The sequence below is a fragment of the Diorhabda sublineata genome, chromosome 2 (assembly GCF_026230105.1).
Source record: "Diorhabda sublineata isolate icDioSubl1.1 chromosome 2, icDioSubl1.1, whole genome shotgun sequence".
NCBI lineage: Eukaryota > Metazoa > Arthropoda > Insecta > Coleoptera > Chrysomelidae > Diorhabda > Diorhabda sublineata.
Genome location: NC_079475.1, coordinates 895,616 through 915,170, shown reverse-complemented (window position 1 = coordinate 915,170; position 19,555 = coordinate 895,616). Strand labels below are relative to the sequence as shown.

General features: G+C 34.0%; 2 protein-coding genes across 2 annotated transcripts; one reads left to right on the top strand and one right to left on the bottom strand.

The window, feature by feature from the left end:
• Window positions 1–664: 664 nt before the first annotated feature.
• Window positions 665–1,504, top strand: LOC130453099 (uncharacterized). Its single transcript, XM_056792696.1, has one exon. It carries the CDS (start codon window positions 665–667, stop codon window positions 1,502–1,504), a length of 840 nt encoding a protein of 279 aa, XP_056648674.1.
• A 4,153-nt stretch (window positions 1,505–5,657) lies between these two features.
• Window positions 5,658–19,444, bottom strand: LOC130453098 (TBC1 domain family member 19). Its single transcript, XM_056792695.1, has 10 exons — window positions 19,343–19,444; window positions 18,819–18,976; window positions 17,158–17,302; window positions 14,766–14,860; window positions 12,795–12,855; window positions 11,384–11,614; window positions 10,506–10,643; window positions 8,808–8,976; window positions 7,636–7,837; window positions 5,658–5,916 (listed from the first exon to the last, which is right to left on the bottom strand). The coding sequence occupies exons 1-10, from the start codon at window positions 19,442–19,444 to the stop codon at window positions 5,658–5,660; spliced, it is 1,560 nt and encodes a 519-aa protein (XP_056648673.1).
• Between the last annotated feature and the right edge of the window lie 111 nt (window positions 19,445–19,555).

Here is a 19,555-nt window from a genome sequence, read left to right as displayed (position 1 = left end):
TGGAATTAAAATAAAACAAAAATTTTCAAAACTCTGCCAGTGTGGCCGTTGGGCGGATTGAGTAGGTCAACGACCATGCTGCCGGTCCCAAGCCCGGATAAAAGAGGAGGGTTGTAAGGCAAGGCTAGCTACCTACCTCATGTAAAACAGCCATTTGCTCAGAGAACGAAGAAAGTAGCCTCGGATAGGACTGATAAAACTTATAACGACCCGGCAAAGTTAAGGAAAAAACGATTTTGGAAGCGACAACAATTGCGAATAGCCACCTGGAATGTTACATCAATTGCTAACAAAGACCAAGAAACCATAATAGAGCTTAAGAAACATAAAATAGACATATGTGCCTTGTCTGAGACGAAAAAGAAAGGAGCTGCCAACTTTAGAATCGCGGAGTATATATAGTATACATTGATATATAATGGGAAACCAAAAGATGAAAGAGCAGCATCGGGAGTAAGGCCTATTAGTGCTCGAGAAATACGACAAAAACATAATAGACATAAAGTATATAAGCGACAGACTGCTACAAACCACGTTTAAATTTACAGAAACAACTAAAACCCATATATTAAGCGTGTATGCTCCTGATACGAGTAAAAGTCAAGAAGAAACAGACTCATTCTATGATGAACTGCAGATCACAATACCTAAGCAAGACGAAATTATGATACTGGGAGATTTTAATGGAAGGATTGGTAACGAGGTTATTAGTGGAATTAAGAATCGGTTTAACGAAGAAACACTCAACAGCAATGGAGAACAACTCATACAATTCTGTGCACATAATGAACTACGCATTAACAACACGTTTTATCCCCATAAACAACAGCACAAGTATACGTTCGAGAACACAAGAGGACATAAATCGATTATAGACTACATTATTACAAACAGAAATATTCATCCCTCAAAAATATTAGATGTCAGAACATTAACCTCAGTAAACACAGGGACTAACCACCATATAGTGCTAGCCCTAATGCGGAACTCCTTACAAAGGAAAATCCAGAACAAACCGAAAGTGACAGAAAAGCTGAACATAGAAAGCCTTAGCGATGATACCACAAAATACCTCTACCAGCAAAGACTAAGGAAGGCAATAAATGAAAACAAGATCTTGAAAGATGATACCGTAGAACTAGCATGGAAAAGATTAAGTACTAATATAAGGACAGCTGCAGAAGAGGCATTAGGCAAACGAAAGGTGAACCTAAACGGAAAGCCCAACACGAAACCATGGTTCACACACGAAATCAAATCACTTGCGAAAGAAAAAAGGAAAGCATATCTTCTATATAGAATTCAAACAATTACATATGCTGATTACAAAGTCGTGAGGAATAGGACAAATATGGAAATACAAACGATTAAGAGACAATTCTGGGAGAAATACTCATCAGACATGGAAAACGACTTATATGGGGGACAAAAAAAGATCTGGAATATGATAAGGAACATCAAAAGACCAATCAATGAATACATCCACACGAAAACAATAACGTAAAAAGAATGGGAAAGGTATTTCCATGAACTCTACGGTGACATAATAACAAGCCAATCCACAGAACAGAAACAAGAAAATATATCTGAGGAAGGAGAAGACATCCAACAACAATTAATATCAAAAGACAAAATTGGAGCAACAATGCGCAAGATGAAAAATAGGAAATCACCAGGGCTGGATAACATTAATAACGAGCTTCTTAAATATGGTGGCAATGAATTAATAGACCAAATGCATGTCATGTTCAACAAGATATACGACCAGAGAAAAGTACCAGAGGAATGGAAAGTAAGCATAACGATCCCCGTCTTTAAAAAGGGGAAAAGAAAGATCCAAATAATTATAGAGGGATCAGCCTCCTAAGCACGACTTCAAAATTACTATCAAAAATTATTGCAGAAGAAATCTCAAGTAGCGGCATGAGCGAAGAACAACAGGGATTTAGAAAAAATAGATCAACCATAGACGCTATATTCATCTTAAGACAGATTGCCGAAAAGGCCATATAGTACAATAAAACCGCGTTTATGTGCTTCATAGATTTAACAAAAGCATTTGACAGAGTGAGATTACATGACGTTATTGAGCTACTAAAAAAACGAGGCGTAAACCAAAGGACAATAGAGATAATTCGGGACATGAACAACGGAAATAGCACATATGTAAGAGTAAACAACGAACTCTCCAGTAAAATGCCAGTATCAACAGGGATCAGACAAGGAGATAGTCTCAGCCCAATACTCTTCAACATTATAATGGACGAAATCATAAAAGAAGTCAAAACGGCAGGCAGAGGATACAGAATGGGAAAACATGAGTTTAAGATAGTTTGCTACGCTGATGACGCGGTTGTGATATCTGAAGATGAGGATAATCTGCAAAAACTGCTACACAGATTTGAAACAGTTGCAGGAGAATTCAATATGATCATATCGAAACAAAAGACACAATCCTTGACAATAGCGAGAGAACCAAGAAGATGCAAACTGGCAATTTATAATAAAAGTGTAGAACAGGTTATGTCTTTTAAATATTTAGGGGTTAACATCACGAGCAATAGGAACTTGAAACAAGAAGTCAAAACGCAAACAACAGCAGCATCTAGGATATCAGGATTCCTTCGAACCGTGATATGGAGGAATAAATTTTCAAGTATCGAAAGCAAAACACGGATATATAAAACTTGTGTCAGACCAGTAATGATATACGCCATAGAAACGAGGGCGGAGACTGCAACTACTAAACTGATTCTTAGAACAACCGAGATGAAGACATTACGCTCAATCAAAGGGAAAACACTAAGAGACAGAATAAGGAGCAATGAAATCAGAAGAATGTGTGACGTTCCGGATATAGTGAGATGGGCCAGAACTAGAAGAAGAGCATGGAGAGATCATGTCAATAGAATGAACAACGATAGACTGGCGAAAATCGCAAAGGAAGAGAGACCCAATACAAGTAAACCGCCTGGAAGACCACCAAAGCGCTGGTATGAGAGCTGGTCCTCGCAGTCACAACTTAGGCTGTCTCTTTGAAAACACAAGACACAGTCTTAAAATAAGAAGAAGAAGAAGAAGAAAAATTTTCAACCAATATTATTAAATAGGTACAATTTGAACAAAATTTTATGATACGACTATGTTATCTATAATACGGAGGGCTTTTGGGCTGTCCAAACCTGTTTTTAGTGTTCCATACAACTTATGGTTGAGAATTATGAAATTTTTATTTATTAAATTGATTTCGATAGATAAAAGAATCATTATTATTGTGACCATCAGATTTCGTGTCAACATCATATAGCGAAATAAGTTTTATTATTCATAATTTCTACTATTATAATAAAATCTACCTGTTATTATTACACGTAAAAGATGTAGAAAAAAACTTTTCGTAAGTTCCATTTTTCGAGGTATTATTCCTAAAAATGTTACGATTTTTATGTTGTGGTTCACGATCTCTCTGACATCTACAAACGGCATTTTGATTCAATATGAATATTGTATTTATTCATACATACATAGAGCTGACGATTCTCAGAACCTACAAGATATTACGATTAACGCCCCTTTAAATATTTAAATAACAAGCACAACCACTCCCCTATTCTATCAGCAATTATTTCAGATAATAATTGCATCTTTAAGAAACTAAATATTACATAATGTGTTAGTTAATTTCTATGTAGGTCCGTAGAAAAACAAACTTTTGATTAAATAATTTCATATGATGTAGCGCTTGTGGCATTAAAACATGACAACATTAGATTTCTGTTATAATATAAACACAGTAAAGAGGAATTTACATCGTATACCATCTGTATATATAAAACTAAATTGCCGTTCGTTAGTCTCGCTTAAAAACGAGAACGGCTGGACCTATTTGGCTGATTTTGGTCTTGAATTATTTGACATTTGCTATTTGACATTTGACAACCGCCTAATATGTCGATCGATCGATCCTCGATCGAACCAACGAGCGCATCCTTCTATCTTTGTGAATGACGATTACCGCTACGTGCGCAAGAAATTTCCTTACATCGCTGATCCTTTGTGATAATGACACTTTACAAAGGAGTTGTTGGACATCACGGTGGATATCACATTACCCACAGATTTCTGTCACATCACAGACTGAAAAGAGAAGCTTCTTCAGCGCAACAGTTCAATAACCATAATTTGCTGGGCGAACGAGCAATATTCGCGGCGAAAAATAGAGATGTCGAGGAACTAATAAATAAAGTCACTGAGGGAACAATAATAATACAAAGAAAAGGATGTCTTGATCCCTGGTATACCATTCGATTTTGAAGGTTTACAATTTCCGGTACGTCTGGAGTTTGCGATAACCATAAATAAATCGCAAGGCTACAGACTGTACGATTAGTAAAGAAACAATATTAATATCAATATTACAACTGCCGATTTTCTTTTATAACGCAAATAAATACAATTTCATTTTACAAGAATAATGGTGTTTATTTCAAGTCGATAGGATTGATATTAACAAACTTACAAAGTTTAAAAATCTGGATATAAGACATCACTCAATAAGTCATGCGATTAAGTAAGAAAAACATTTTTTTGGTCAAAAGTCGATTTAATTCATCAATGTAATCTAATTCGAGAGGAATACAATCAGTCCAACGCTTTTTAAACTTCTCGATGCTGAACTTGTAAAAGGATTTGACTTTTGCCTCATAGTAGGCTACAGCTGGAAGCCAAATCTGAACTATACGGTGGATTAGAAAGCAATTCGTTCAATTTAACTATCGTTGCCATCGACTTGTGAATCGGTACATTGTCTTGGTGGAATAGTAGTTTTTTCTTCAACATATGAGGCCGTTTTTCCTTGATTTTTGCATTCAAACGATCCAACAACAATGTAGTATTCGCTATTGACTGTTGTACCTTTGGACGTGGTTCACCGACTGCGGTCCACTAAGATGATGATTGTTTTGATTCCAGAGCCAAGTCCTCTGAAGTCTGAATCATCAGCACATTGTTGTTTTTGATCGGCTGCGAATAAACGCGTCAACCAATTTGTAAAAAGCTTTCTCATGGTCAAATCTTCATGCTTAATTCTGAACACTACGACTTTGTTGGTGTTTTCTGGAATAACGACAACCAGAACGTTCACCATCATTTAAATTCAGCAATGAGCAGAGTATGGATGACACTTTCCAAGACATTGCTGAGCTTGTATAGAATTTTTTTCATCAAGAAGCAATGATATTGCTTGGTGATATTCATACCGAACATACTATTTAGACTACAGCTACACCAACACTCACAATTACACTGTTTGAGTCCGACGCGCGTTTCTATAACCAAGTTCTCGTCTTCAGAGGCTGGAAAAGTAAACTCAGTTTACCTTCTCTATTCTCAGTTCACCGTCAGTGTCTGAAGACGAAAATGTTTCTCGAAAGCTGTGGAGGAGTAATTGAATAATAATAAAATAAAAATCTTTGTCTATATTTTTCTGAATAAAATGAAATTTTAGATGATTATAAATAATTTTACATTCGCATGTATAAAAAAGCAAGCAAATTACAATGAAATGATTGAAAAAATATGATTCTTAGCTACAGTGTGATCTAAAAAATATTCCTGCATTTTCGCTCACAATCAACATTAAGATATCATATCACGTTTTAAACGTCCTTCATAAGCGCCATTTGCAATAACGGTACAACCGCTATGCTCGAAAGATCCGCTAGTACGGCTTCGATATTTTGTAATGTAGATACTTTCATTAAATTGTCCCTGCGAAATATCAATATGGCGACTGCTAAAAGTGATACAATTTCTAGTGAGTCGTATGCTAATACCAAATCCCATAACGAAAGGAGCTGCTCTGGAGGAAGATGGCCGCTGAATGCGCGCATTATCCATTTTATGACCAACCTCAATCTAAAACCAATAGAAATGGAAATGGAAATTATCCATCACTACAAAACTCACAATTACACTGTCTGACGCGCGTTTCGATAACTAATTTATCATACTCAGAGACTGAAGGTAAACTATTAACTTATAATAAATAAATAATAAAATAAATAAAATATTAATAAATTTTCCTACTGATAAACCTTCTCCCGCGAAAATTAAATCCAGCGGATGTTGGATGAATTTGAGAGCATTACTAAATGTAAGAAAACCTTGAATGGGGACAAAGAGCCAATCTTTAGTTTAGTTATCAAGGAATAAATGTAAAGATTCTCTCCAAGGAGCTATTCTCACTGGATTCAATGAAAATTCAGTCAAGTTAATTGTTTATCTTCAACTTTTGAAGATGATAACTTGGTTATCGAAACGCAAGAAGTCAGACAGTGTAATTGTGAGTGTTGATGTAATGATAGTGAAAACAGTGTGTTCAGTATCATTTGTTACTTTCCATTAGTTAATTTGTCATGTTGTATACTCAAAAAGAACTGTACAAGAAGTCATTAATGGCTGCTTGGTGGGAAAAAATGATAATATCCTTTCGACGATGATTCTTCTCAAAATTGAACTTAACCGATTGCAAATCGATTGCAAATATTTCTGTTTGAATAAATACTTGGTACAGTCCTATATCATTTCGGAGCCAATCGTACTCCATTTCATGGTATTTCTGTTTATTTATAATCTGATCTTTGGATCTCACTCATAATATTTATAGTTTTGAGATAAACTCTTTCTCAAAGCTGTGTTTCGTCCTAAGATTTAGTCACCGCCTTCTTACAATTCGAGTGAAGATTTAGTATCACTTCTGATTGAAGCATTGGTCATGATCTCATGACTCCTGTTGTACATGAACAGGTCATTCTTTGCAACTTCGGAAGATCGATCCTCGCGGCTTCAGAACCATTTCTAGGACATCAGATCACTGCCCAATACGTGATGCTTGGTTTTATTAACGTTTGACATCCACATCATGTTCTTGAAGTTGCAAGATTCGTTTCAGCGAAATATATACATGCTGGTTATCTCTTACTTATGTTCCAGAAGAGTTTTATATCTAAAGTGAGTCCCTGTCCTCTTTTTTACACTCAATGAAGTACCACTCCAAATTGATTGGCTTAAGATTGAGTCTTTTCTTCTTGAGGAAGGTTACTGGGTTGATATTTCGAACCAATGATTGATACTACATTCTAGTATAATCGATTCTTTTGCGAAAATCTCTTTGTATAAATCATTATGTCATCAACTTCGGTCCACATAAGATTTCTTCCACTACCAAGATCCATATAAGTGGGGATGCAACTCTTTCTTGGAGACATCTTGTTGAGCTTATATAATGGTGTTATGCTGTTCTTTTATTTGAAGTTGTGACCTCTACTCATTTTTTAACTGCTTTTTCAACGGCCTCTTAAAAAGTATTGCCAAAAACACTTTCTATGTCTAAAACTGCACATATTACGTTGTGTTTGTTCGTCACAGCATTCTAACCTTACTTTATCAGTAGTACCAATGAAGTATCAGTAGATTTGCCTAGAGAATAGAGTGGTTTAGAGCCTCCGTTTCAGTAATTGGGGGTAAATAATATATTCAACGTATTTTCTTTTAACTAGTCGTAATGTCATTAATAGAATTATATTATATAATTTTATTATTGAAACTTAAATTTTTCTTATTCTAATTACTTACGGTGGTATGTTGTATTTTTTGAAATGGTTCCATAACAGGGGATCGAAACATTGCAACAACTTTTCGAATTGCAAGCAAAGTGAAACTATTCCTTGCGAATTCCCACAAACACGATGCAGTCTGTGCCAATACCTCAAGTAGAAAGCTCTAAATGAAAAATATAAATCCACTGGATTGTCGTAGATGTAACAGAATGGGGCAGCTGAAAAAATAATACGAGGGTTGCTACTTAAGTTTTGAAATATGGTGACGTTGACGTGAAATGTCACATTTGATATTACCATCATAATTTTTGACATTTTTAATGGTAAACATTGGATACCGCATAATTTAAAGCACGCTCAAAAAAAGCTTCTGCAGATATCAGAAATCGACAATCGACCTCAATTGGCTTCAATGGATGATAATCGACAATATCTGACAAAAGTAGATGCCAATTAACATGAATATATAAGAATTGATTTGATTCGACTTCAATCCACGTCAATGGACATCAATCAACAGTAAAATATTGGGCAGAAGAGTTTAAACGACCACAAATGACGTCATTAGATATCAGAAATCGAGAATCGACCTCAATCGGCTTTTATGGATGATAATCGGCAATATATGACAAAAGTAGATGCCAATTTACATGAATATATAAGAATTGATTTGATTCGACTTCAATCCACGTCAACAAAAAATGACTATCGACCTTAATCGTCTTCAATAGATGTTATTCGAAGAAGAAGAAAGTGTTGTTTCATCAAGACAATGCATCAGCTCACACATCCGTTATTGGAATGGCCAAAGTTGATAAATTAAAGCTTGAATTACTAGATTATGCACCCTTTTCGACAGATTTAACCCCTTCGGAGCATTTTCTCTTCCCAGACTTGAAAAAATAGCTCGGTGGTCAAAGATTTTCTAGAAATGAAGAGATGATGTTTAATAAGTTTGAGTTATTATATAAAGGGTATCGATTTTATTGAACACGGCTGGGAAAAGTGTAAGGAGCTAAAAGGAGATTACGTTGAAAATAAAGTTTTCCAAAATTTTTGTTGGGCCAGGTAGGTACTTCTGTGACCATCCTCGCATATTGTGACAGATACATTAGTTTTTGTCGATCTGGTGGCCGAGTACTCTTTTATTTTCTTTTAGAGTGATTATTTTAAAATATAAAAACATACCGTACATTGAGAACCCGTGAAAAGGAATAACTCCACTTGGAGGAAACACTATGGTGGTAGTGTTATTTTCAGAAGCTCCTGTTTTTCCTTTAACGACAACTTGCATAAAAGATGGTTGACTCGGAAGATTTTTCAAAACTTCCGAATCTCGTGAAAAACACAACATAACCTACAAAAATTTCAACTTATTTTATTTTTTTTTACACTAACATGGATGGAAATAAATTTAGCATTTGATCTGAAGTTATTCCGAAAATAATTATACTGGCGATGTTATTGACACAGTCCATTGTCTTTGCCTCTTTTTCGAGCATTACTGGTCGTATATCACGAAAAATGAAAGAAGTTTCAAAACACATGACATTGGATATGAATTAACTGATCTATTTCTCGAAACGGAAGTCAAATTTTGATTGTCCAACCTATAGATAGGATTTCAGGATAAGATAATACTGATCTGGGAAGTTTCTTCTGATCTTATATAGGGTGTTCCGGAAATTGATTCAATCAATTGGGAAGTGAGTAGATGATGTGAGTTATAACCATTCAAAGTTGCGAAATCAGAATTGATATTTAAGTATATTTTTTAAATTATACATCGGTGATTACGTATTTGACGGGATAAATAATTCTACTATCTACAGGTTGTCTCGATAAAAGTAACGGATTATTAACCATTGGGCATAAACTGCTTCTGATCTTCATATAGTAGTGTAGGATCACCCTGTATAGTAAATCATAATTCCAGATCTTTTCAAACACTTGTGCTATGTCTAGAAAGACTGCAGAATAGTATTCTCCATTTTCAAATGGTTTTTTCTTTTGGTAATTCGATGTAATTTTTCTATGGTAATTTGCTGTGGTCTGAAGCCAAACAAATGATCAGATATTCATTATTTAGCCCTCAGAGTTAGTTCTAGCTTTTCTAGTAATAATTTTCCAAGTAGTTTGAACGTGGTTGATGAAATACTGATCAGTTTATAAGATTTTACTTCTCCAGCTCGCTTTGATGTCAGTAAAGTATGTCCCAATAGTTTTGGGGCAAAAATCTAACTAATTTTTGCACATTTTTCTAAAAATTCCCCCTCGCAATTCCTCATTTTCACCTTGCCACTCTCTATCATACACTTTACGGGATAAGTGCTTAGAAATTAAACGGGTCTGATATAAATTAGTGAGGTTACGTTTCTTACAAAATATATATTTTGATGTAACCAATTATGATTTCCGTTGTAGGTATAACAGCATGATGATGAGTCCGTCCAAAACATCATATCTTCCCCAACTTGATGATGACATACCAAATCAACTTATCTATTGGGGCAGTTGTCAATGTAACTGTTAGAATCTTCAGCTTTTCTGCTTGCAGACCCATGTAAGATCTGAATGTCGCTCTTGCTGAAATCGCACATCAGACCAGAACTTCATCAGCGTTTTTTTTGTTTTCTGTTTTTATAGTTCCCACACAGCACTTTACCATATTGTCTATCCGGTTGACGACAGCATCTTGGTTTTCGAGATGATCACTTTGAAATAATCGTTTGTTTACGCAGCCATTTTGATCTTGTATCATCACGACCTATTTTTAAACTCTTAAACTTTATATTAAAACTACTGAGTTATAATTTGAGCTACCTTCCATAATATTGGAAAAAAATATGAAAATGAACGGAAAATAACCATTGAAATACAACTTACTTGGAAGAGTACATCCTCAAACACGAAATATTGATCATCGTTTGAAGCAGTCAAAGTGATATCTTTAATTATCAATTTATCTATCATTAAATCATACTGAAGTACGTGATCTTTCAACATCTGAAAATACTTCAGCTCCTTAAAAATATTGGTTAATTAATATTTTTCATTTATGTATCATTTACCCCCTATTCCCAAATAATGTGTCCCATCGACTTATTGAAGTTTATAGACTAGCCTAAACGGCTTTAAATCCATGCCAACGCAACAAGTTTAATTTTGTGGCTAAAGGTTGTTTCAATCTTGTGCCATAAATCAAAACAAATATCAAAATTAGGATTAGTATTAGTATCGGTATTGGTATTGGTATTGGTATTGGTATTGGTATTGGTATTGGTATTGGTATTGGTATTGGTATTGGTATTGGTATTGGTATTGGTATTGGTATTGGTATTGGTATTGGTATTGGTATTGGTATTGGTATTGGTATTGGTATTGGTATTGGTATTGGTATTGGTATTGGTATTGGTATTGGTATTGGTATTGGTATTGGTATTGGTATTGGTATTGGTATTGGTATTGGTATTGGTATTGGTATTGGTATTGGTATTGGTATTGGTATTGGTATTGGAATTAGTACTAGTATTAGTATTAGTATCCAGTCCTGCTTGGTTTTTTTATTTTCAAAAGTCGTGCATTTGGAAATTTTCGAATCTTCTCTACATTGAAGTGCCTTTTGTATGGCAGAAGTTCAAGATCAATATCCACAGTCATCTCCTCACTGTAGGCACCACTCGAACATACAGGAAAAAATGACCAACCAATGATCTACTAAATTATCAATTCATAATGTTAAGAAAATGGAATAAAATACTAACATAGTCTCTAACATCGGATCCTAATAATAAAGTCCACATTTTGGCTCGTAAGCATCTTGGACAACCTTTCTTCAAAAATTCCTGCGCGATTGGTGCGTAATTTTTTGAAAGTACTTTCTCTCCCAAACTTATTCTTTCTTCTTCGAAAAGTGCGAAGCTACTTGTCATAATTAGAGAATTTGTAGCTGTCAATATGTGCTCCCCTCTGGACAACTCCGAATAAAAACTTCTCTATAACAGAAATCAATAAAATCAATTTTTGTTGAATTTGGCTCGTCTTGGAAAACCCATACAGTTGATTGTTGATTAGTTTCGAAAACTTTTCGTGCAACTTTTCCTAAACCCTAAAAACCCAAAATTACATCACCACTGCACATCCAATTGTGTCAGGAGTTCCACAGGGAAGTGCACTTGGCCCAATCCTCTATCTTAGGTACATTACTGATATCCCCATACACAACATAATTAGATGTGACTGCTGCGCTACCTTCTCGCCAGGATCCAGCTATGTCCTCTCATATCTTGGAGTCATATTTGGACGCCATTTTCTTCTGACTAGAAACTTATAGAAGAAAAGTGAATGAAAATAAAGTTGTTCATGTTATCTACACCCAAGGTAGAGGAACCTGTCCAACTGTAATATTTTGGAGCAAAAAGAGAGTGCAGAATACCTTGGAATTCATCTGGACTGACGACTAACCTGGAGGAATCACATACCAACCAAGAGAAAGCAATTGGGTCTGAGACTCAGCAACTCTCGTTTATGTTTAAGTACTGTCAGTCAAAACAAAGTTTAGTATCCACATACTGCACTATTTGAAGATGTTGAAGCTGTTTATCTCTATTTTAAGATGTTTATGCAACAGGAAACTCATCACACAGGATTGGAAAGAGGACAGAATGCTGCCAGCAATTTTATTATTATTTCCAATGCAGACCTCAATGTACACCTCAACAAAAGGAATCGAAAAAGGAAAAGCAAAAACATCTAAGAAGAAGGTACCATTGTCAAGTATCTGTCAGAGCCCCCAAGCAATCAAATTTATTTCATATGCAAAATTTGTTTCATGAAACGTATAAAAAAATCGAACTTTGTAAATCTATTTTATGATTTTTTTCATATACAAATTGTTCTTAAACATTTCCAATGATCCCTTGTACCAAATAAATTAATTATGCTGGTAAATTTTTTGATTTTAGGTCTCTTTTCATTTAAAATTAGTTTCTTTTATAATTTTTTAAAAACACATAAAAATTTGACGTTACGACTTCTTTCAGTCTATATTCCAAAAAATTATAAACTAATTTTAAATGAAAAGAGACCTAAAATAAACAATATTTAGAAATATAAACATATCAAAAGGTCTAAGAAATTAAAGAAATAAATTATTTATAAAAAAATATTACTCACTAAATCTCCTAAATTTTTCACTTTTAGTGGAATTTGGCTGAACTGCCAACCTGAATTTCCCCTAAAAACAAGGGAAATAAGGGTGAGAAAGGTTCTTATTAATCTGTGCGAACGTTTTTTACGATTGTAGATTGTTTACATAAACTCTGCACAATACGTAGAAGATATTTTCTACAAGACTCTACATCTCATAGTTCTGATCCCATAATACATAGCAGAGACAATTCTGTTTTCTGATGAGTCTACGTTTTGTTAAATAGCGATGAGAATATTCAGGAAGAGGAATACTGAACAAACTGTTTACATTACCACTACGTCTAACGCGCGTTTCGATAACCAAGGTATCGTCTTCAGAGACTGAAAGTGAACAGTAATTGCTTTGCTCACTGAAGTAGAGGAATTGACAGACGAAGAAAACTGTGACGATGAAGAATTATCTTCAGCGATTGTATCAGATTTACATTGATAAATTGAAAATTTGATAAAATAGAACGTAAATTGGATCCTTAGTATGAGGATGATCTGAGAAGTACCTGATCTGACCTAGAGATGGTGGTAGTTGCTTGAAATGCCATCAATAGTTAACGGGCAGCCTTAGCTCAACCAATATACGTAGAAGCTGAACTAGATTTTACTCTGGGTGAGGTTTCTCCTTAGTTATCAATTGTAAAATATTGGACAGCAGAGTTTAAAGGAAGCTGTACGACCTGCGAATACCAGCAGCGCTGTGGTCGACCAAATGAGGTGATGACTCCAGAAATGTTGAAGAAAATCCACTGGATGATGGAACAAAACCAGCGTCGTGAAGATGGTTTACGGCATTTTTGAGACGTTTCATAACCATGAATGGAACATGGGTACATCATTTCATACCCGGAACAAAAGAACAATCAAAACAGTGGACTGAAAAGGGTGAACCGGCTCCGAAAAAGACAAAGACCGTACCATCAGCAGGTAAGGTCATAGCGTCGATTTTTTAAATGCGTGTGAGATATTTTTTATTGACAAGTATTATGCGAACATATTTCGACGTTTGAACTGAATAATCAAGTAAAAATGACCGCATTTGACTAAGAAGAAAGTGTTGTTTCATCAAGACAATGCACCAGCTGAAACATCCGTCAGTGCCCAAAAGTAATGAATTGAAGTTTAAGTTACCCCCTCGGAGCATTTTCTGTTCCGAGACTTGAAAAAACGGCTCAGCGGTTAAAGATTTTTTGACAATGAAGAGGTGATCTCGGTAGTTAATGGCTATTTTGATTTTTATTATAAAAAGGGTATCGAATTCATAGAACATCACTGCTAGCTGAAAGGATATTACGTTATAATACAAATATATTTTTTTTTTCAAAATTTTTGTGTCTTCTTTATTGGGCCAGGTGCTTTTGGAACCATCCTCGTATACAGCAAGTAAAAATAAATGCAAAGGAAGTGAAGATAAAAGACGACTACTGCGTTATAATTGAAGAAATCAAAATTTTTTTCCAGCAAACGAGATTATTACAAAATTTCTATAGTACGTACCATAATAAAAATTATAAGTAAATAAAAGTAATGATTATTTTAGCTCAAGAAATTTGCAAATAATGAATAAAAGTTTCAGAAACAGTAAATTGCAAATGATTACAAATTACACTAACCCTGTGTCCTCAAAGGACGACTGTCCTTAATTTGGCCCCCGAAGAATTTTTTTTGCAATAAATCGATTATTTTCTGTTAAGGGGGGCATCATGAATAATATTTATAAGCAATAATTTTTGTTTAAGAAAAATAATTGGGGCTTTAATGGCTTAATATCTCATTCTACTGACGACAATGAGTAATTGGTTTTTGTACATGACTGTTGCATTAATTATTTTTCGATGTTCAATCGATATTTTCAAAAATCACTAGGCTTTGGAAAGGAATATCCTTACAAATCAAATTTTCTATTTTTGCTTCATAAAATAATAATATAAAATATAACTGTACTCTGTGCATTTCTCGTCTGGAGGTCCTTTCAAATTTAACAGCACTTCCAAGAAATCTTTTGGTGCATAAACTGGTCTGTATTTTTGTATATTCACCTGAAAAAAATTGAAATATCTCATAAAAAATACGTGGAAATACGTGTGATTATTATTATAACAATTTTGGTCCACTCCATATCATTATTTTGGATTTTGGCTAGCGTTTTGTGTGCCTACAAATCCTTTTATTTGGGGTAGATTACTCCCCTTGTTCTTTTTGTTTGTCCTGGATTCGTTCGTCATTACATAAAAAAAATTTCAAATAGTTGACTTGTGTTTACCCAAAACTATGACTAAATTTATTCGAAATAAGCTCGAAAATCAAAAAAATTGATAATTTGTACATTTTTCATTCAAAATAATATTCCATTTAGATTCATTTAGAAAGCTGCAAATACCTACAAATTGGGAATTTTTTTCAAAATATTCTCTAAGATCAATGACTTTTGCAAGCATTTGAATCAATCGTCGAATATTTTGTTCCATTCCAATTGAGGTACCTCCAAAACAAGTGACTTAAACGCATCAATCACTTCTTCAGGTGTAGAAAAACGTTGACTTCGCAATTTATTTCCGATCTGCGAGAATTAGAACAAATCATTGGGTTCCAAACAAGGACTCTACGGAGGATGTCCCATCCATTCGATATTTTGGTTGTGCAAAAACGTTTTTGATTGTAAGAGTTCGCATTGTCGAGGTGGAGAACATTTAGGGCAAACAAATGCTTGTTTACCTTTCAAAATTGACCATTCTAAGGTTGCGACATGTCGAGTTATTTTGAACAAAACAGGAGACCATTTTCTTCGAAATTCTTCATGCGCTAATGACTTTTATTTGATTTAGTTCTTCTTGAAAGGCCCATATAGTCGATTATTGTTTGGTTTTGGTTCCATTTGCAAAAAGCAATGATTCATCGCCAGTCAGGATCTTTTACACGTATTTTAAATCATCGCCATTGAATTTTTTCATCTCTGCACCTCTGCATCTCTGCATCAATCAACAAGAACTTTTTTTGAAACATCATCCAATTATACGCGAACGAATCTTTTTGGCAGTCGAATGGTCATGTAATATTGAACGTATACGAGTGGAATTAATGCCCAAGTTTGCCTCAATCTCATGGTATGTCCACAGCATCGACGATTGAATTCGAAAAGCAGGCTCAGAGATGGTGCATCATCACTAAAAGTCGAAGCAAGCTGTTCGGTTGGTTTAGGCCACGTCAATTCCAGTTTTTGACCAAAATAAATGTTGCAAGTATCTGTAAACAACTCAAATATCACAATTTAAAGAGGGCCATGCTAGATTTGACATATTCAAATCAGTACTCGTCGTCTACTGGTATATACGTGCCAACATAAATAGTTTCACAGGTTTCTATGAGAACAACCTATTCCAGAAGGGTCAGTCATTTTTCTCTGTAATTTGGGGACTTTAAAGCATTCCCTGTTCATTGTTACTTCATATGAATATAGTGGCTGGAGGAATTGTAGAGGATTTAACTTCATATTAAGGAACTCTTTACAGTTAACATATGATTTGTATGTTCTAAAATTATCAAAAATAGAATCCGAGAAAAATGTTTTTGACACACGGGGACAAATTATCTGTCATTACCCAGTGTGAACTAAGTTCCCTTTGGAGTTCTTGTTGATTAGTTCTTTGTAAGGTGCTCCAGCCACCATTTCAGGTACTTTTCAGGCTAACTTCTAATGTCCTAAGCCCACAGTTTGAATGAATATAAGCTTCACTTCTAGCATCCCATCTAGAATCCCTGCATTCCTTGTTCACCAGATGTTTCGAATTTATCAATAGAATCGCCAGATTGTTAATTTTTTCTTTTAGAGGTAAGTAGTTACTTCCAGAACTTATACTTGGTTCTTTATCTAGCTTATCTTCATTTCCACTACTTTCGTTACAGTTTTCGTTTCTTTAATCGACATCATCGTCTTCACTAATGAAGCTAATTGTTCTAGCCCATTTAGTCCAAGTGGCCTTTTTTGACACGAAATTATTAAAATATAAAGCAAGAAATCAACCTAAGGAAGACACCCACTGATACATATACTTTCTCCACGAGTTGTACACGTGGTTTTTTGAGTATCATTTTCTTTAAAGTAATGTATAATTGATTGAAAAAACATATAGTTGTTATACAAATATTAATTACAAGAAATTTTAGCACTAGTGCGTAAAAAAACAAAAGATTACTATTGAAATTCTGTAGTTTGATCAAATTTTCGGTCGTGGAGAAAGTATTGTACGCAATTCGTGTGTATAGGACTTTCTTTGATTCAAATTCGTCGACAAAAGGCTACTTCACACACTTGTTACATAAATAATTATTTACTTACTTCGTAATTGCTGAGCTCTGTCCATTTATTTGAAATTTCTTCCTTGTCACTTGTTATACGTGGTTTCGCCAAATTTATACCCAATTCGTTACACATAGAATTTAATGATTTGTGGATACGTTTGTCCCAGTGAATTTGGCATTTCCTGGAAATCGAAAGTACCAAATCAATATTTATATTTCAATGGAGATGTATCTAGTAGTATTTCTAATTTTTGTACATCGTAAAGAGTTTCCCAGAAAATATTATCGTTTATCAGGCACGTTTTTTACATGGTTTTCCACGTAGCTATAATCCACGACATTCAATAAAAGGCTATCTTAATTTTTTTTCATTCATTATCGATATCTTCAGCTTCTCTATCAGTATTACTTGCTGACAAACCGTCGAGTGGACTTATTTCTAGATTTACATCTATATCAGTTGTTGACCCTGCGTTTAACCATAACTGGCCACGCTACACAAACTTTTGAACACCTCAATAGAACATCAGGTGCTGGTGGTAATAATAATAAATCGATTGTTCTGAATTTGAATTTAAATCGTGTCGTTTCTCGAATATCTTTATTACTTTCAATTTTCCTCTCCAGAAAAGTTGAGGCTATTAGTGGAATATTTTTTTTGTTTAAAAATCGTTTTTTCCTGGTTTCTTGAAGGAAAAAGTTATGTAGGCTCAACAAGTATTTGTGTGCACGCATCACGAAAACCCTTCAAGAGCAGAAAATAACTGAAATAACGTGTTTAACAATCAGGAAATAATCTTCAGCTGAACTAAACATGAGGAAACAACCACATTCCTGGCTAATGCCTCGACAAGTCGACCTTTTTGTCTATTATAACATCCCCAATGGCTCGCGCTTTCAAGAACCACGAGTGGTTTAACAACCCAAACGTTAAGAGACACTCTCTTCACTTCCAACTCAATTCAATTCAAATTCAATATTTCGAAAATGTATTCTGTCGTAACAAAAATCGTAAACATGATATAAAACGGCGAATTATCTCGCCACTTTTGATGGGAACCGTGTAAGATCTGTTAACCATTTATTAAGATATACAATATGGCTTTTATCTTATGCTCCATTAACGTAAAGTCCCATGACGGGGACCAACGTCTTACTTAGGCGATTCCATATGTCCTTAGACCATGTGTGCCATTAATTTATCAAATTACTAACTTACTTTGTTACAATAGGATTAGTATTTAAGTGAGCATATACACGCATATAGTATTCTTAATAGTCTTGATATCCATCGAGAATAGTGGTCAGATTATTGAAACCACTTTATTTACTTATATTTTACGTTAGTAAATAGTTTTTACAAAGTTGTGAATCAAGTTATTTAACTGACGTGTACTTTTGGTGTAATTCCAACTTTGAATAATTGTTTTTGAATTCCTTCTAGTTTTTATCCAATTCCAATTTGAAACAAGCATCAACGACGTTATTTGAACTTTGAAATACGTTGAAGCGATTTTGTGAATAGGCTCAAAACGTTGCATGTGTTCTAAGTGTATATGTAGATCGAAGACGTTAAAGTAATTTCGATTTAAGTATAGTTAACTCTAATTAAATCTACTTACAGAAATGAAACAACTCATATTTCATATTAGGTGCTAATACTTTCAATTATTGCATAAATCTGTAAAAAGAAAGTACCTGAAAAAAGCATCATAACTATTTACTTCTTTCTTCTTAGACTTAACAAATCTGTAAATGGTATTTTTCAATTGAGCTTCCAAACCGTTGTCCTGCATCGCTTTCAGAAGAGAATTTTTAAAATCTTCAGCTTTTACACTAGGTGTTATCACCAATTTCTAAAATGTATATTCGAAACTTAGATTATCCCAAATATTATGTCAAAATGACATTCACAGCATTTGTAGTATTGTAGTGTATAGAAAACTATATTTTTTTATAGTATATCTACAACCACACCACACACATAAATATTTAGTTATACAAAAGTTCAAATATATATATATATATATATATATATATATATATATATATATATATATATATATATATATATATATATATATATATATATATATATATATATGTATATATATATATATATATATATATATATATAACCATGCAAAAGCAAACATAATATGAATTAAATTAATAAATAATGTAGTAGCAGGTACATTTTATCAATTTATCAATGGTACAACCTGAATATCCTCAAATAATTTATTATAATGTGGAGATTTATTCAATTCTTCACAAATTTTAACGGTCATATGATGGATACTATTTTCTTTAATATCATCCATTGTGAAATTACGAAAAATGGGATACCAAGAAAATTATGATCTATGTTGATATTTCCATAGCAACTTGTAATTTGAATTATTTTCGGGATCATTACGAAATTTCCTACAAGC